Source organism: Bufo bufo, chromosome 5 (assembly GCF_905171765.1).
Source record: "Bufo bufo chromosome 5, aBufBuf1.1, whole genome shotgun sequence".
Taxonomy (NCBI): Eukaryota; Metazoa; Chordata; class Amphibia; order Anura; family Bufonidae; genus Bufo; species Bufo bufo.
This window is the reverse complement of record NC_053393.1, coordinates 447,007,329-447,027,830: the sequence shown is the minus strand read 5'-3', so window position 1 is coordinate 447,027,830 and position 20,502 is coordinate 447,007,329. Positions and strand designations below refer to the sequence as shown.

The 20,502-nt window shown below is 45.6% G+C and overlaps 1 protein-coding gene across 1 annotated transcript in view; it reads right to left on the bottom strand.

Annotated features, from left to right (window-relative positions):
• Window positions 1-446: 446 nt before the first annotated feature.
• Window positions 447-20,502, bottom strand: part of C5H7orf31 (chromosome 5 C7orf31 homolog) — a 65,858-nt gene continuing 45,802 nt past the window's right edge. The window contains exons 7-9 of the mRNA XM_040433998.1: window positions 12,668-12,842; window positions 9,437-9,528; window positions 447-1,187 (exon numbers count right to left, since the gene is read on the bottom strand). Of these exons, the coding sequence (XP_040289932.1) occupies window positions 447-1,187; window positions 9,437-9,528; window positions 12,668-12,842 (1,008 nt within the window). The remainder of the gene's footprint in view (window positions 1,188-9,436; window positions 9,529-12,667; window positions 12,843-20,502) is intronic.

Genomic DNA, 20,502 nt, shown 5'->3' with positions numbered 1-20,502 from the left:
TCGCTCCACTACACTGGAGGTGATTGCTCCATGTAAAAGCAGCTTTCATCTCTGCTGATGATCAGGAACATCTGCTTGGTTCCCAATAACCTGCCTGATCATCTGTCCCTGTAAAAGGACAAGCGCTGCTTTCTCTTCATTACTCTGCCCGTCGTCTCGGAAGTGCAGTTACGTGCTCCATTTACTTGAATGGAATGAGTACTTGTAATTACACTGTGCCGCCGCTGCACAGGAGATGATCTGCAGTGTAGCGAAGAGGAAGCGGCGCTCATATGGAGCGCTGCCTCCTCTTCAAACAGCTGATCTATGAGGGTGCCGCCTGTCGGACATCCGCTGATCAGATATTGATGACCTATGCTGAGGATAGCTCATCAATATATGTTGCCTGCACAACCCCTTTAAGGGGTCATACATTTTTTAAGCCCTTGAAAACTATCTCTCTAGCTTTAATTGTGGAAATAGAAAGAATGGAAGCCATAAAAATTGCGCTTTTTCCCACAATTGTCATTCTCTCTCAGATCTCTTGCTTTTTCTGGGAAGTGCTTGTGGAAAGCTTTATGTGCTTGAGACCTAGAGAAAGAGTCCTGAAGTTCTTGGAGAGATGGGCGTGATAATGTCCTTCGATGGTTGTTTGTTGTACCCTGTGATTGTAAGGTGTTTAGGTTGTTATAATGGCTAAAACTTGGATTATTTAGCGTTTTCCCGCAGCCAGTGGTCTTGATAGTATAGGTGTTTTGTTGTACATGTTTACTAAGATTACATGGGCTTTCCAAACTCGTATATTTGTCTTGTGTGACTGGAGGACATTTGTCATTGTAGACCGGCTTGGATTCTAGAACACAAGGCACTGACGACAGCTGCCTTCTGTATAAAGCCTCTGACTGTTCGGTATCGGTAATTTTGTGCATATCTGGTTCCTTATGTCGAGACTTTGCCTGCAGTTGATGGGAATGCTCCTTTCCAATAGTGTTGCAGGGATCAGAGTTGTTAGAATAAACATCATGGATAGAAGGCGACGGTAAGTCTGTCACACACGTTTTATCTGATTCTACTGCACAGTCCGCAATTTCACTTTCTAGATCTACATATCCATTCTCCTTCACAAGGGGACGTCTACCATCTCGTATGCGTGCAATACGTCCTTCTAGTGGCCGTGCATGAAGAACAGTAGATAAAAATGTTGGTTTCTGAAAAAAACAAAAATGAACTGTAATTTTGAGTTTCTTAAAGCTTACCATTATGTAAAAACAAATCTTTGGAACCCTTAGGTTAGCGCTAGGGATCAGGCAGGTAACATCCTGCTGGATCTCTCTGTATTCCGGAAAAAAACTGCAGCAATTCTTTTTCTGATCGTTTCTAGGCATGATTGCCGGATTGCGTCCAGATCTCCCCGTTATGGTTAATGGGGCTGGACAGAGACTTTCAAGCTTCTGGCAATGCCGGAATGCAGAGGGACATGGCAGGCTGTTCCCTGCCAGAACAGCCTGCTGGATCCCTAGCACTAGTGTGAAACTAGCCTAAAGTGCACACACAAGAATACACAAAAATAAACTACTACCTGTCACCCACAGTGACAGAGCCTACAAGCCTTGTTTTCATGTAATCACTCCTGGCTTCTTCCCCCTCCTTTTGTCAACACTCCCTGGCAACCAATCACTGTAAGACCACCTCCCTGCCCTTAGTGCATCGTCATATCTGTCTGAATCTGTGCTGTAGCTGCAGGGCTTCAGGGCTTGTGCTAGTGCTGTAAAATGTTCCTGCTAATGATTAGGTAAGATCTTTCATGTTCTTAGGCTGCGTTCACACGGCGAGATTTCCGCGCGGGTGCAATGCGGTAGGTGAACGTATTGCACCCGCACTGAATCCCGACCCATTCATTTCAATGGGGCTGTTCAGATGAGCAGTGATTTTCACGCATCACTTTTGCGTTGCGTGAAAATCGCAGCATGCTCTATATTCAGCGTTTTTCACGCAACGCAGGCCCCATAGAAGTGAATGGGGTTGCGTGAAAATCGCAAGCATCCGCAAGCAAGTGCGGATGCGGTGCGATTTTCACGCACGGTTGCTAGGAGACGATCGGGATGGAGACCCGATCATTATTATTTTCCCTTATAACATGGTTATAAGGGAAAATAATAGCATTCTGAATACAGAATGCATAGTAAACTAGTGCTGGAGGGGTTAAAAAAATAAAAATAAAATTTAACTCACCTTAGTCCACTTGATCGCGTAGCCCGGCATCTCCTTCTGTCTCCTTTACTGAACAGGACCTGTGGTGAACATTAATTACAGGTAAAGGACCTTTGGTGACGTCACTCCGGTCATCACATGATCCATCACCATGGTAAAAGATCATGTGATGGATCATGTGATGACCGGAGTGACATCACCAAAGGTCCTTTACCTGTAATTAATGTTCACCACAGGTCCTGTTCAGCAAAGGAGACAGAAGGAGATGGCGGGCTACGCGATCAAGTGGACTAAGGTGAGTTAAATTATTATTAATTTTTTTTAACCCCTCCAGTGCTAGTTTACTATGCATTCTGTATTCAGAATGCTATTATTTTCCCTTATAACCATGTTATAAGGGAAAATAATAATGATCGGGTCTCCATCCCGATCGTCTCCTAGCAATCGTGCGTGAAAATCGCACCGCATCCGCACTTGCTTGCGGATGCTTGCGATTTTAACGCAACTCCATTCACTTCTATGGGGCCTGCGTTGCGTGAAAAACGCAGAATATAGAGCATGCTGCGATTTTCACGCAACGCAAAAGTGATGCGTGAAAATCACCGCTCATCTGAACAGCCCCATTGAAATGAATGGGTCGGGATTCAGTGCGGGTGCAATACGTTCACCTACCGCATTGCACCCGCGCGGAAATCTCGCCCGTGTGAACGCAGCCTTACTCCAAAGAATTTACATGGCTTCTCTACTTGTGCAAATTCCCTGGATTCAACGCCATGAATATCGTTTTCTCTCTAGGATTTCAAGTTCATCCTAATAAGCATCTACTTTACCTTATTCTGTATGTTTTTCACACCTACATAAGATTTTCTGCGAAGAACCTCTTTGTTCAGGCCAGAATGCAGTAAAAAATTACATTTTATGGCCTCATGCACACGACCGTTGTTTTATTCCGTGTCCTTTGTTCCGTTTTTCGTGATTTTATGCGGACCCATTGACTTTCAATGGGTCTGTTGAAAACTCGGCTAATGCACCGTTTGTCATTCGCGTCCGTGATCCGTGGTTCCAGTCCGTCAAAAAAATATAACCTGTCCTATTTTTTTCACGGAAAACGGTTTGCGTACCCATTCAAGTCAATGGGACCGTGAAAAAACGCGGAGGCACACAAGATTTTCATCCGCGTCCGTGTTCGTTTTTTTTTCCTATCATTTGCATGGCAAACTTGACTTAGACTTTTTTTTACTTTCATTCATGTCTGGTGATCCTCCAAAAATAAAGGAAGACACACGGAAACAAAAACGGAACAACGGAACCCCATTTTGCGGAACGGAACACAACAACGGTCGTGTGCATGAGGCCTAAGTCATACTCACTAATCTCCAGCAACTTCAGACCCCATGCTTCCTGAGTCCCCGTCTGGTCTCTATTCTATGGTCCCCCTTGACATGAAAAATATAATTGCTCAGCCAATCTGTGTCCCATAGCAAAACTTAAAAGGGTTTTCTGAGATTTCTTTTTACTGAGGACCTATCCTCTGGATAGGTTATCAGTATCTGATTGGTGGGGGTCCGACTCCCGGGACCCCCACCAATCAGCTGTTTTGAAAAGGCATCGGTGCTCCTGTGAGCACCGCTGCCATATTTCAGCTTACCTAGCACAGTGCTGTACTTAGTATAGCGGCTGTGCTTGGTATTGCACTCAGCCCCATTCATTTGAATGGGGCCGAGCTGGTCCTAGGCCACATGAAGCAGAGAGAAGGCCGTACCTGTTCAAATGTCAGATTGTCGGGGGCCATGAACTGTATCAAAATCTTGGCAAACCCCTTTAATTTGCCCCCTCACATTCCACCAGTGACTTGTATGGCAAATTATAATTTTCTTTATTAAATGGAAGACATTTTTATTAATAATAATAAACAAAAAGTTGCACTCCACCTCACCCATTTTACCTGATTTAGTTGTTTCACACTAGCACTAAAGCAAGTTCCCTGGATCCAGCATAGCTGGATAGTGCTGCGTGCCCGCTGGAGCCCATAGACCAGGCATCCTCAAACTGCGGCCCTCCAGCTGTTGTAAAACTACAACTCCCACAATGCCCTGCTGTAGGCTGATACCTGTAGGCTGTTCGGGCATGCTGGGAGTTGTAGTTTTGCAACAGCTGGAGGGCCGCAGTTTGAGGATGCCTGCCATAGACTATAATAGGATACAGCAGTATTCTGTACACTCCCCAGCATAAATGCCGAGATTTGGCCTTACAAAAATTGCTGCACGCAACGGTTTTTGTCTGCCTAAATCCGGGCATTTATGCCGGGGAGTGGCTGGATCTCCACCGGTTCCCATTATAGTCTGTGGCCTGCAGCAGCGAATGGCCATATCCAGCTAGGCACTGTGTGGTAACCTCCATTAAAGGGAACCTGTCACCTTGAAACTGATGGCAGCATGTTATAGAGCAGGAGGAGCTGAGCAGATTACTGTATAGTTTTAGGTGAAAAAATTCAGTAAAACGTGTATTTAATTCATATAAATTCCATCTCATTCTGGGCTTTGACATCAAGGAGGTGGTCCTGTCAGTGATTGAAGGCTCTCTCTGTATGCACAGTCATAGAGGGAAGGCTGTCAATCACTGATATGACTGTCTCTTGATTTCAAGACACAACATGACAGGCTCCCTTTAAATTGATGCCTTGTAGAGCTCCTGTATAAATCACCAGGCTTTGAGTGGAACACAAAGGAACAGATAAATCTCTTGTTGGGCCCTAAGCAAGGTGGGCCCTTAGTCGCCCACAACCTGCAAAGGCGGTACATGATACAGTAGACTAACTGCACTGCATATAAAACTGGGCAGATTTAAAGGGGTTCTCCGGGAATTAAAGGGGTTGTCCGAGTTATTTTCTTGTTCTCTCTATGTTCCTAACTAAGCAAATGTAACAGCTTTCCAATTCACTCACTTTATCTCCGGTGGCTGGTTTCTCAGATTTCACTGAGGGTCACATGACCTGTGATGTCAGCTTCTCTCCCTGCTCTGATAAAGGTCGTTTACAAGCCTGTAAACGAAGCGTCACTGTGCTGGCCACGCCCCCTTCACTGCCGGCTGTGTGCTCTATCCTAGGAATCTTAACCCCTTCAGCTGCACAACTCTGCAGACAGTGAGGAGACTGGGAAATGACAGACTAGAGAGCATTGCACAAGAAGGTAGGGGGACGATCCTGTGTGTATTAGCAGTGTCATTATACAGGTGGGACATGTAGTCCTACACATATAACATGCTGCAGAGTCTCCCAGCAGGCAGACATGTCACTCAGGACAGCTCTTGTATTCACTCCCTTAGCAGTGTCATTATACAGCTGGGACATGTAGTCCTACACATACAACATGCTGCAGAGTCTCCCAGCACTCAGGGCAGCTCTTGAATTCACTCCCTTAGCAGTGTCATTATACAGCTGGGACTTGTAGTCCTACACATACAACATGCTGCAGAGTCTCCCAACAGGCAGACATGTCACTCAGGGCAGCACTTGTATTCACTCCCTTAGCAGTGTCATTATACAGCTGGGACATGTAGTCCTACACATACAACATGCTGCAGAGTCTCCCAGCACTCAGGGCAGCTCTTGTATTCACTCCCTTAGCAGTGTCATTATACAGCTGGGACTTATAGTTCTACACATACAACATGCTGCAGAGTCTCCCAGCACTCAGGGCAGCTCTTGTATTCACTCCCTTAGCAGTGTCATTATACAGCTGGGACTTGTAGTTCTACACATACAACATGCTGCAGAGTCTCCCAGCAGGCAGACATGTCACTCAGGGCAGCTCTTGTATTCACTCCCTTAGCAGTGTCATTATACAGCTGGGACTTGTAGTCCTACACATACAATATGCTGCAGAGTCTCCCAGCAGGCAGACATGTCACTCAGGGCAGCTCTTGTATTCACTCCCTTAGTAGTGCAGGGGGAGGGGCAGAGATTGTTTTTATTACAAGTAAACAAAGGGCCAGAAAAAAACCAGGTAAATTAGGAAAAATATATATTTTTTTGGCATAAAACTTGCTTAGCTCAGTTATATATCAGATTTTCAGTGCTATATTATTTTTTTTCATAAATCGGACAACCCCTTTAAGAAAATGAAAATACTTAAATATTACTTCATTATAAATATATTCCCAAATACCTTTCATTAGATATAATGGCTCATTTTGTCTAGGGAGCAATCATTAGGAGAAACAAAATGGCCGCCGTCCTATTAGTACATACAAAACCTGTCCTAATCACACAGGAGGACAGGTTACTTCAGAACACTGAGGTAAAGAGCTGCCTCATCCTCCTCTCTGCTCTGCTTGTCAGGGATTATAATCCTGACTACAGTTTAATATGATCTTCAGCTGAATCTCTGTAGTAATAAAGTTCATAAGGAGACATGAAGTACAGAGCGGACGGACAGGACAGACTGTGGTAAAGAGGATGAATACAAGTCCTGCTGCTCATTAGACACATCTGCTCATGAACTCCATTCCTAAAGAGATTCAGCTAAAGTTCTTATCAGCTGTATCCAGGATCATAATCCCTGACAAGTAGGAGAGGAGGATGAGGCAGCCCTTTACCTCAGTGTTGTGAAGTAACTTGTCCTGCTGTGTGATTAGGACAGGTTTTGTGTGTACTAATAGGACAGCGGCTATTTTGTTTCTCCTGATGATTGCTCCCCAGACAAAACAAGCCATTATAACTAATGAAAGGTATTTGGGAATATATTTATAATGAAGTAATATTTAAGTATTTTAATTTTCTTAACTCCTGGAGAACCCCTTTAACAAACTACCCAGTTTATTAATACAGATGCATCAGGTGGCTGAGATTACATCTTGGTATAGAGTCCGGCCAGCATCCTGTTTTCCCGGGGACCTGCCTTCTTCAAGTCTCTATAGAGACCCCCATAATCAGTCATTTTTGGTGTAATGCTGCTGTTGTGTAAGCAGATAATATCTGCATGTAGCTGTACAGTGGGTCCCCAAAATTATCAAGAGAGCTCCTGAGGGTAACAGCAGAGGGAGTACTGAGATCTTTAATAAAATGGCTGCCCTACCCGAATCAGTATCATGTGATCTTTACCTTTCAGACTGCCCCCCCTCCCCATCCCATACAGTTTGTTCTCCTGCTGGCTGTTTAGTGGATCGGCCACACAGCCATATCCGAGATTGCAGCAACAGAGAGCCTCATTATGGGAGGTAGATGGAGGAAGAAGGGAGGCTGACAAGTACAGTCAATGGTGGCTGGCTGGCCAGAGCTTCTTTTGTATACTGAGGCCCTGTTGCTGCTCATAATGTGGGGGATAGGCAGAGGCTGAGTGCATTCAGGCTCTGCTGCATTATTGAGTGAGGAAAGGACAGAGGAGGGGGTTATGGTACTTTTTCTGAACACTATGTTGCTCATTGTATAACACCAGAAGACTGACATAAATATATTGATGAGCCTTCCACTTACAGCCCCTAATCCTCTGATTCCCTTCATAGAGTACATGACAAAACTACCTGACTGCAGCCACCACTAGGGGGAGCTCAGTACATAGAAATTCATACAACTGGTCACGTGACTCAAGGGGAGCAGTTCACAGCTGCGGCCTGTGATTGGTTGCAGTGGTTATGTGTACCCCCCCCCCCCCCCCCCCCCATCGATGGATGTTGATTTCAGAGCGGCAGTCAGATGAAGAGCGGTGGGGACTAGGTGAGTATGATCTCCACCGCAGGTTGGCCACTCTGGGAGGTCTGTCTGACTTGTGGATAACCTCTTTAACTTCGTCTACATGATAAATGCCATTTGCTAAAGTGGTTGTCCAGCCTTCACCAAGTGATGGCCGATCCTCAAGATAGGCCGTCACCAACCACACCCTGCTAACTCGGCCGTTTGGGTGTTGCTTCATCCCTGGAAGTCAGTGATGGAACTACACCGTTTCGTCAACCTTGTAGTGGAGGAAGCTTGTTACTCCAGCACTGCTTCCATTGAAGTAATGAACTCCCTCCACCACAAGGTTGACAATGCTATGTAGACCCTCGCAGAACAGCTAGTGATAGCCTGTCCTTTGAATAGACCATCACTTAGTAAAGACTGGACCACCCTTTAATAGAAGCTGTAAAAGTCTCCATGCACTGAGCTCCCCTTATTGGCAGCTGGTAGAAATTTTAGGAGATTTCTGTGGTCAGAAACAGAGGAAGAAGTACAGCGTCAGCCCCTCCAGGCCCCATAGCAGTTGCATGGTCTTCCTCCCTGGCAGGTAGACCACTTTTGGTCACATTTTCTGTGTCAAGATGGGTCAGGAAGTAGAGACCAGTGGTTCCAGAAAGTTTGGAATTAGAGTAGTGGGGGATCGATGAGGTGAGTATGGCTTTTTTTTTTTTTTTTTTACATTTTTACAGCATTCTGTCCCTTTTATATCATTTTTATTGGTTGAACAACCCCTCTAAAAAGGACACAGTTCCTCTTGTAATCTTGGTGAACTGCCATCAGTAAGAAACACGTGGCTGTCACCGTGAAAGACAAACAGAGTCTCCACCGACGCCTATCTAGGCTTTATCACACTGTTATGATATTCCCTTGAATATGATTCACACATACTTCAACATTATCTTCACAATTGCTCACATTTATTGGTACAGCGGTATAAAATGTTGCAACCTTGTGTAATAGAAATAAAATCGTAACTGACCACAGTTCTGTAGTCAACAGTCCATTGGGAGAGGATCAACCTGCATTCCGCTATCAGTGCATTTTACGAGTTTCTACATTTTTAGGCCTCATGCACACAAACGTATTTTCATTCCGTGTCCGTTCCATTTCGTTTTTTTGCGGACTGTATACGGAACAATTAATTTCAATGTGTCCGCAAAAAATGCGGAAGGTACTGCGTGTGCATTCCGTTTCCGTATGTCCGTATTTCCGTTCCGCAAAAAAATAGAACATGTCCTATTATTGTCCGCATTACGGACAAGGATAGGACTGTTCTATTAGGGGCCAGCTGTTCCGTTCCGCAAAATACAGCATGCACATGGATCCGTTTTTTGCAGACTGCAAAATACATACGGTCGTGTGCATGAGGCCTCAGTGTGAGACCTGCTGGGATACATGATCTATGGCTGTTTAGGATTTTATCGCCTAGAGGTGGCTATAGTATCTGTTCTTAGACCTGTGCATCAGGTCGAACACGCGGACAACGCTTTGCCATAAAAGTGCCCAGTATGTTGCTGTGTGACTGTAGCTTACCATCTCTGTATTTTCATCCATTCTGCCTGTTATCTTGCCAATGACCTTCTCATGAAAATCGTCAAGCTGCAGTGGGTTCATTTCCCCATTACCTAATTAGAAATAAGATCCTTTATACAGGTATTTCTCAAACATACACCGTAATTGGCAAAACGATACAAATGATGAGAGGTTGCAGGTTTTTTTTTCTTTTGTGAAAACACTGTCATGCTGTCATGTCTTTTTTTTTTTTTTTTATAACTACTTGCATTTCCCATATAATAAGAATTCTGGAGCATCCTGTGACTCTGTTATTCCTGCCAGAAGTGTATGAATAAAAATGCAACTGGGTTTGCAGACAAGAATAGGAATTTCTATCATGGGCTGCACGTTCCGTTCTGCAAGCTGCAGAACACACGGCTGGCATCTGTGTTTTGCGGATCCGCAATTTGCCGCAAGGCTGAGTTGACACTTCAGTTATTTGGTTAATTATTTTGATCAGTTAAGCCTCATTTACACATCAGTGTTCCACGGACATGTGCTGTACGTGTTCTCCACGGACAGCACATGTCCCCATTCATTTAAGGCCTCATGCACACGACCGTTGTGTGCATCCGCGGCCGTTGTTCCGTTTTCTGGGTCCGTGGAAAAATCGGAAAATGCACCGTTTGGCTTCCGCGTCCGTGATCCATTTTTCCAGTCCGTGAAAAAAATATGACCTGTTCTATTTTTTTCACGGACAACGGTTCACCGACCCATTCAAGTCAATGGGTCCGTGAAAAATCACGGATGCACACAAGATAGTCGTCCGCGTCCGTGATCCGTGTCCGTGATCCGTGTCCGTTTTTCCTATCATTTTCAATGCAAACTTGACTTAGTTATTTTTTTTCACTTTTCATGTCCGTGGATCCTCCAAAAATCAAGGAAGACCCACGGATGAAAAAACGGACACGGATCACGGAACAACGGAAACCGTTTTTGCGGACCGCAAAAAAAAACGGTCGTGTGCATGAGGCCTGTGTAGTGTGTATTCACACATCAGTGTTTTAGCCCGGATCGTGGGTCAGTGTTTTTAGCACGGATGTATACTCTATTTCGTCAGTGTTCATGGATCCATCACGCCCATTATAGTCTAGGGTCCGTGAAAACCACAGATGCAACACGGATGCCATCCGTGTTTCACGGATCATTAGGAAGAGATGCTTTGAAAATTATTTTTCACCTGTTTGGTGTCAGTGAAACACGGATGACACACTGACCCAACACGGATCCATCACGGACAGCTTCACAGACCACCTTTTCACGGATTTGAGCACAGACACGGACATGTGAATGAGGCTTTAGGCCCCTTTCACACAAGTGAGTATTCCGTGCGGGTGCAATGCGTGATACGAACGCATTGCGCCCGCACTGAATCCGGGCCCATTAATTTCAAAGGGGCTGTATACAGGAGCGTTGTTTTTCACGCATCACTTGTGCGTTGCGTGTAAATTGCAGCATGTTCTATATTCTGCGTTTTTCACTCAACGCTGGCCCCATAGAAGTGAATGGGGATGCGTGAAAATTGCATCCGCACTTGCTTGTGGATGCGTTTTTCATGGATGGTTGCTAAGAGATGTTGTTTGTATACCTTCAGGTTTTTTATCATGTGCGTGCAAAACGCATTAAATTGCATTGCACCCGCACGATAAAAACTGAAAAACTGAATGAACTTGCTTGCAAAATCGTGCATTTTTCACTCAACGCATCTGGACCTTACCCACTCACGCTCGTCTGCAAGGGGCCTTAGGCTCCTTGCAGACAAGCGTGTCCGGATTAGGTCCGGATGCATTGCGTCTGCGATCAGGGAAAATCGTGCGAGTAGGTACGCAATTGCAGTCAGTTTTGACTGCGATTGCGTTCCGATGTTCAGTTTTTATCGCGCGGGTGCAATGCGTTTTGCACGCGCATGATAAAAAACTGATTGTGGTACCCAGACCTGAACCCGGACTTCTTCACTGAAGTTCGGGTTTGGGATCATTGTTCTGTATATTTTATTATTTTTCATTATAACATGGTTATAATGGAAAATAATAGCATTCTTTAATTCAGAATGCTAAGTAAAAGGTCCATTGTTGGGTTAAAATATATATATTTTTTAACTCACCTCATCCACTTGATCGCGCAGCCGGGCTCGTCTTCTTTCTTCTTCTTCTTGCAGGACCTGGCTGGAAAAGGACCTTTGGTGACGTGGTGAGCGCGATGACGTCACCAAAGGTCCTTTTCCAGTGAGGTCCTGCAAGAAGAAGAAGAAAGAAGAAGGGCCCGGCTGCGCGATCAAGTGGATGAGGTGAGTTAAAAAATATATATATTTTAACCCAACAATGGACCTTTTACTTTGCATTCTAAATTAAAGAATGCTATTATTTTCCATTATAACCATGTTATAATGGAAAATAATAAAGTAAATGGGGTCCTGGGAAACTCATCCCTCATCTCCTTAGCAACCATGCATGAAAATCGCATCGCATCCGCACTTGCTTGCGGATGCTTGCGATTTTCACGCATGCCCATTCATTTCTATGGGGCCTGCGTTGCGTGAAAAACGCAGAATATAGAACATGCAGCGATTTTCATGCAACGCACAAGTGAGGCGTGAAAATCACCGCTCATCTGAACAGCCCCATTGAAGTGAATGGGTCCGGATTCAGTGCGGGTGCAATGCGTTCACCTCACGCATTGCACCCGCGTGGAATTCTCGCCCGCGTGAAAGGGGCCTTACTGTGCCAAAAGCACAGAACAGGTGCAAATCAAATCATTACATCTGATCTCTGAGTAGGCTTCACTACTGGTTTTGGCTCACAAATAGCTGAATATATATAAGTTCCTTGGTCTGAATGTTACTTGTCATACTTCTGTTACTGTGTTGTCACCATATATGACCCTATTCAGCATATTAAATTTTCCCTGGATTTTTAGGCTTGGGAACAAAAATGTCATCAGAGGAACAAAAATGTAGATACCCCACCGAAATCTAATAGTTCATTGCTGTAATTTTCACTATCACTTCTGCTGTGTGTCAGGTACTAAAAATGTCTGAGTTCTGAATGGTCTGCATCGCAGCACTGAACTCGTGCAGATTACAGATTATCGCTTCGGTTCCTAAGAGCAGGACTACCTGTAGTAATTTATGATAAAACAAGAACCGAGTGCCCAGAGCAGATAACCCCTTTAATTTAAAAAATTAAAACCATCATGAAACATTTCACTTACCTGTAAAGCTGCGGTTATAAGTTGTTAACCACTGGGATTTTATCAGATTTCTTTGTAAATTTAGCGTCCTGTCAGAGACTGTCTCTTCATACGGCTTCTGCAGCGCATTGGGAGCCACGGTCTTGGGAGGAATCGGGTAGTAGATCTGGCCATTTTCATTAGAGAATTTAGGAAGCTAAAAACAGATTAGGAAAGGGAAGACTGGGGTTTGTACACTTTGGGGATCATGCACATGGAGCTTGTACGGCAATGCACGGAGGTCGTATCGCTCCCTCACACAGAACCCCATGGCCTCTGTGCCCTGCCATAAAGGCTCTTTTGGACTCCATGGTGGGAATTTATCGTTCCCGGCAAATTTTTGATATAAAAGAGTCACAAATCTTGTGACACCTAAATCTAGGGGCAAGTGGCATTCCAATGCTGTCCTTGCTACTTTCCAGAAAAGGGGGCATAGCGACGGTGTGGAGTAAAAGAAGACGGAAATCTTTGGCAGCTCCGAGCTGGAGTGGATTTCAATTGCACGCGGGCTGCCAGAGGATTTGCATAATTTATGATGAGGCCTGCACTTTGTTATAAATTAGGCGCATCATCCGGTAGCGCCGGGGAATATCACACACCGGAGTAAAACGCTGGTCTATGATAAATTCCCCCCATATGCCCCAGATGCACTGGCATACATATGGACTCCAATGGAACATGAATCATCAGATTCCATCACTCTTGTTAGATTAGCATGAAAGCCACCAGAGGGATAGGGAGGTAGAGTTGAGGCTTCATAACTTGTGTTGAGCGAACTTCTGTTTTCAAGTTCGGCGTACAAGGTTTGGGTTATCTAAGAATTCAGTTATGGATTCCGCTATCACAAACCATAAGTTTTATTCAGATATCCAGAACCTTGTGTCACGGCTGTATGTGGGCAACAATAGTAATACACAGTACAGAGCTACTGACTGGACCCAGAACTAGGGAGGATAACGGGTGACCCCTGTCCGACCCTCAACGCTCTCCCTATTCTGCTAAAGCACATGCCCGGATCCAAATGGCGGAAAGAGGCATGCCCACGTGCCTAAGACTAATGACCACTGTAACCCCTACAATAGTGGAAGGGGCACGGCCACCAGTGCCCTACTCAGTATATGGAGGGAACCGTGGCCACCTCAGATCCAGTCAGAAAATAAACAGGAACACAACAATGTCTGCACACTTAGCTGACGGTGTTGCAGCCGCAGAGAAGACGGATCCAAGGACAGGCTGGCAATATCCGGAGTGCTAGCTGCAGCAGAACACAGGTCCAGTGAACTGATAGCTACAAGTGAAGAAACTAAAGCCAGAGCTACAACTGAAGTGAGAACTATAATCCACATCCTATCATAGGAGGAGGGGTGATATAAAGAGAGGAAAATCAAACACATGAAGGACAGCTGTGGTGAAAGAAACCAAAAGTAAACAGAGTAGTGAGAACTCCTCCCAGCTCTAGTAGTGACATCATCACAGGGGTGGAGAAACAGAGCTGTGAGAACGTCCCAAAGCTCTGGTAGTGACAGTACCCCCCCCCTCTACGGGTGGACTCCGGACACCCAGGACCCACCTTCTCAGGATGAGCCCTATGAAATGCCCTGATGAGGCGAGTGGCTTTAATGTCCGACACCGGAACCCACATCCTCTCCTCAGGACCATAACCCTTCCAATGAACGAGGTACTGAAGAGAACCGCGGACCATGCGAGAGTCCACAATTCTGGAAACCTCAAACTCCAGATTGCCATCAACCAAAATCGGAGGAGGAGGCAAAGAGGAGGGTACCGTGGGCTGGACATATGGTTTTAAGAGAGATCTGTGAAATACATTATGTATCTTCCAAACCCGTGGAAGATCAAGACGGAAGGCAACAGGATTGATGACTGACAAGATTTTATAAGGCCCAATAAACTTGGGACCCAATTTCCAGGAGGGAACCTTCAACTTAATGTTTCTAGTAGACAACCACACCAGATCACCCACATTCAGGTCCGGACCAGGCACACGTCTCTTATCAGCCACACGCTTATACCTCTCACTCATCTTTTTAAGATTACCCTGAATCTTTTGCCAAATGGTAGACAAAGACGAGGAAAATCTCTCCTCCTCAGGTAAACCAGAAAGAGCCCCTCCCGAGAATGTCCCAAACTGTGGATGGAACCCATATGCACCAAAGAATGGTGACTTATCAGAAGATTCCTGACGACGGTTGTTCAGAGCAAACTCAGCAAGAGGGAGAAATGAACACCAATCCTCCTGGTTCTCTGAAACAAAACAGCGCAAATATGTCTCCAGATTCTGATTGAGGCGCTCAGTCTGACCATTCGACTGCGGATGAAAAGCAGAAGAGAAGGACAGCCGAACCCCCAGGCGAGAACAGAAAGCCTTCCAGAACCTGGACACAAACTGCGTGCCTCTATCGGAAACAATATCAGAGGGAATGCCGTGCAATTTAACAATATGGTCGACAAAAGCTTGCGCCAACGTTTTAGCATTAGGTAAACCAGGGAAAGGTACGAAATGAGCCATCTTGCTAAAACGGTCCACCACCACCAGGATCACCGACTTCCCCGAGGAACGAGGAAGATCCGTGATAAAGTCCATGGACAGGTGTGTCCAAGGACGGGAAGGAATGGGTAACGGGAGAAGGGAACCTGAAGGCCGTGAACGAGGGACCTTAGCGCGAGCGCACGTCTCACAAGCAGCCACAAAACCCTCCACCGACTTACGAAGAGCCGGCCACCAAAATCTCCGAGCAATGAGATCCACCGTGGCTCTACTCCCGGGGTGACCAGCAAGAACCGTATCATGATGCTCCTTAAAGAGTTTGTGACGTAGCTCAGGAGGCACGAACAACTTCCCAGAAGGACAACGGGCAGGTGTCTCAGTCTGGGCAGCCTGGACCTCGGCCTCCAAATCGGAATATAGAGCAGAAACAACTACCCCCTCCGCCAAAATGGGACCCGGGTCCTCGGAGTTTCCTCCTCCCGGAAAACAGCGAGAGAGAGCATCAGCCTTCACATTTTTTATCCCAGGTCGGAATGTAACAACAAAATTGAATCTGGAGAAGAACAGAGACCATCTGGCCTGTCTCGGATTCATACGCCTGGCCGACTCCAAGTATGCCAGATTCTTATGGTCGGTAAAAACGGTGATAGGGTGCCTGGCCCCCTCCAACCAATGGCGCCATTCCTCGAAAGCCAACTTGATGGCCAACAACTCCCTATCGCCCACATCATAGTTTCTCTCTGCCGGGGAGAGTTTTTTTAGAGAAAAAGGCACAGGGTCGCCACTTGGCAGGGGAAGGGCCCTGGGACAAAACCGCACCCACACCCACCTCGGAAGCATCCACCTCAACAATAAAAGGTAAGGAAACATCGGGATGCACCAAGACGGGAGCAGACGCAAAATTCTCTTTAATCTTAGAAAAGGCTGCAAGCGCCTCCTCCGACCAAGAGGAAAAATCCGCCCCCTTTTTTGTCATGTCAGTGAGGGGTTTGACAACAGAGGAATAATTCAAAATGAACTTTCTGTAATAGTTCGCAAAACCCAGAAAGCGCATCAATGCCTTCTGATTCTCAGGAAGCTCCCACTCAAGTACAGCACGGACCTTCTCGGGATCCATGCGAAAACCAGAAGCAGAGAGGAGAAAACCCAGAAATTGAATCTCCGATACCATAAAAAGACATTTCTCCAGCTTGGCGTACAATTTATTTTCCCGCAGAATCTGCAGAACCTGAAAAAGATGATCCTGATGGGTCTGAACATCAGGGGAAAAAATCAAAATATCATCAAGATACACCAATACAAATTTCCCCATTAAATGATAGAAAATACTATTAACAAAATGCTGAAAGACGGCCGGAGCATTCATCAGGCCGAAAGGCATAACGAGATTCTCGAAATGCCCGTCAGGGGTATTAAAGGCCGTTTTCCATTCATCCCCCTCTCTGACCCTGACCAGGTTGTACGCGCCTCTCAAATCCAATTTGGAAAACACCTTGGCCCCAACAATTTGATTGAAGAGGTCCGGGATCAGAGGAAGGGGATAGGGATCGCGAATCGTGATACGGTTCAGCTCCCTAAAATCTAGGCAAGGTCTCAGAGAGCCATCTTTCTTTTTAACAAAAAAAAAACCCGCGGCCACAGGTGACTTTGAGGGACGAATATGCCCCTTTTCGAGACTCTCGGAGATGTAAGTTCGCATAGCGATTCTTTCCGGTTGTGAGAGATTGTAGAGGCGTGCTTTTGGCAGCTTGGCGCCGGGAATGAGGTTAATGGGACAGTCAAACTCCCGGTGAGGAGGTAGCTCCTGAACACCGCTCTCGGAAAACACGTCCGAGAAATCAGAGAGAAATGATGGCACCGTTTTAGTAGACACCTCTGCAAAAGTCGCTGTGAGACAATTCTCTCTACAAAAGTCACTCCACTCATTTATTTGCCTTCCTTGCCAATCAATAGTGGGGTTATGTCTAGTGAGCCAGGGTAACCCCAAAACTAGAGGAGACGGCAATCCGTTAAGGACAAAACAAGATATATCCTCCACATGAGTGTCACCTACAGCTAGCCGGATATTGTGAACAATGCCTTTCAGAGATCTCTGTGAGAGTGGAGCAGAGTCAATAGCAAAAACAGGTATATCTTTATCTAATGTGCAAACCTGAAAACCATGCATGGCTACAAATTGAGTGTCAATAAGATTGACGGCCGCTCCACTATCGACAAAAATCTCACAAGAAATGACTTTGCTCTCTAGCGCCACCCTGGCAGACAGGAGAAAACGGGAACTGCAGGTCAGAGGAAAAGCATCAAATCCTACATCAACTTTGCCCAAAGTAGCAGATGAAGCAGAACTTGATGATTTACCTTTTGAGATTTTTCTCTTATTATCGCTCTTAGTACGGTTCAAGAATCTCCTAGATGGACAAACATTTGCCAAATGACCTATGCCCCCACAACAAAAACAGACCATACTCTGAGGACTAAATCCTCTTTTATCAGGGGCAAGTCGAGCTAGCTGCATGGGCTCCTCCTCAGAGGGGAGCGAGACAGGATGAGGCCCCTGCACCCTGAATGAGTCCGCACCACTTCCCCTAGACTGACAATGGCTGGACAGAGAGGTCTCATTTCTTTCTCTTAGACGCCTGTCAAGGCGTACCGCCAATGACATGGCAGACTCTAAGGACGTTGGTCTCTCATGGAAAGCAAACGCATCTTTCAATCTCTCTGAGAGACCATGACAGAACTGACTCCGGAGTGCAGCATCATTCCAACCCGAATCAGCTGCCCATCTCCGAAATTCAGAACAATAAAGCTCCGCAGACCGTTTGTTCTGGCATAAAACACGTAGGTTAGATTCGGCCAGAGCAACACGATCCGGGTCATCATAAATCTGCCCCAGGGCCACAAAAAATCCCTCCACGGATCGAAGGGAGGGATCCCCTGATGGCAGCGAAAAAGCCCAAGTCTGAGCATTACCCCTGAGCAGGGAGATGACAATCCTCACCCTCTGCTCTTGATTACCAGAAGAGTGAGGACACAAGCAAAAATGGAGTTTGCATGCCTCTCTGAAACGAACAAAATTCTCACTGCCCCCGGAGAACGTCTCCGGAAGTGAGACCTTTGGCTCGCAACAGACTCCATGAGCCGGAGCAGGGCCCAATGCTTGAAGCTGAGTCATAGATTGACGGAGATCCGCTACTTCCAAAGAAAGACCCTGCATGCGGTCAACCAGGCCAGAAAGCGGATCCATGTCAAAAAAGGACGGTTTTGGTGGATTATAATGTCACGGCTGTATGTGGGCAACAATAGTAATACACAGTACAGAGCTACTGACTGGACCCAGAACTAGGGAGGATAACGGGTGACCCCTGTCCGACCCTCAACGCTCTCCCTATTCTGCTAAAGCACATGCCCGGATCCAAATGGCGGAAAGAGGCATGCCCACGTGCCTAAGACTAATGACCACTGTAACCCCTACAATAGTGGAAGGGGCACGGCCACCAGTGCCCTACTCAGTATATGGAGGGAACCGTGGCCACCTCAGATCCAGTCAGAAAATAAACAGGAACACAACAATGTCTGCACACTTAGCTGACGGTGTTGCAGCCGCAGAGAAGACGGATCCAAGGACAGGCTGGCAATATCCGGAGTGCTAGCTGCAGCAGAACACAGGTCCAGTGAACTGATAGCTACAAGTGAAGAAACTAAAGCCAGAGCTACAACTGAAGTGAGAACTATAATCCACATCCTATCATAGGAGGAGGGGTGATATAAAGAGAGGAAAATCAAACACATGAAGGACAGCTGTGGTGAAAGAAACCAAAAGTAAACAGAGTAGTGAGAACTCCTCCCAGCTCTAGTAGTGACATCATCACAGGGGTGGAGAAACAGAGCTGTGAGAACGTCCCAAAGCTCTGGTAGTGACACCTTGTACTCCGAACCTGGAAACAGAAGTTCGCTCAGCACTATTCATGATGCTATATGGCTTTGGGCAAAGTAGATCGTAGATCTGTAATACGGCCATGTGCATGAGCTGTTTAGATTATTTTGCATGGACCAATCATTAGGTCAGGTATCGATGATGATGAGTGTTTGTAGAAATGCTTGTTTATCATTTGCTGTGGTTTTGGGGTCAGTTTTAAGTCTGTCTTCGCTTTGTGAGGTTGCACCAAATTTATGAAATGGCGCACAGTAATAATAGATTTGGCCCAAGTGCAATGTGGCTTATGCCTATGTCTGTAAAAGTACACCAGGGAAGGTGCCTGGCGCGGAGATGCAACCTTTTTGTGACTTTTTGAAATGTTGGAAATCATAAATGAGACTTAAAGGAGTGGTTTCATCTGAGACATTGGTGGCATATCACCTCTGGGACCCGCACCTGCAGAACGGGACCTCTGAAGTGAGCAGAAAGAAGCCGCCATTCATTTCTATAGGACTACTGAAAAGAGCCAAGAGCTGGCTTGGCCATCTACAGCAGTCTCATAAAATTGAATGGCGCAGTGGCCTCGCTTGCGCTCTCCATTTATTTCTGTGGGACTTCTGTAAATAGCCAAGCTCAATTGCTCGGCTGTTTTTGGAACTCCTGTAGAAATGAATGGAGAGCACACCGCACATGCGCGGCGCACTTTTTTTTCTTTTTTTTTTTTAAATAATCTTTATTAAATATATAAAAGAGAAAAAACATGATCTTTCAGACATTGTATACAGTTGACAGATTTAATTACAATTGTAGCTTCAGACTAACATTTTCCAACTCATTACATTCTCAATTAACATGTTGCTACCTAAAATTGTTATCGTCCTTGTATTATAACTTCTTCAACCTATCACTGTCTGAACTCTTACACAGATTTTTTTTTTCTTTTTTTCCCCTTTTCCGTTTCCTTTCCCTGTAACCCTTTTACCCCCTCCCCCCAAACCTTAACCAATCCCCCCCCCCAAAAAAAATCCCGTTGTCCACTCCCAGCCCCTGAATCCTCTTTACCCCTCTACCCCCTACACTAACCATGCTCCCAATATTTCCTCATATATGGATAGTTTCTTTTGAGATTTTATATTACTTTTTTCGCATGCCACCATGTTTTTAACATTTCTCTCCCAGTTTTTTACTGAAGGGGCTTTCTTCTCGATCCATTTTTTTTACAATGCTTCTTCTGGCCTGGAAAAGTAGTTTAACAACCAGTTCTTGGGTCTTTCTCTGCCCTATATCCCTTACCAATCCTAGTACCAACACTTCAAATCTTTTTGGTATCTCAATCTGGTGCATATTCTTAATTTGTATTATCACCTCTCCCCAAAAATGTATATATACGGGCAG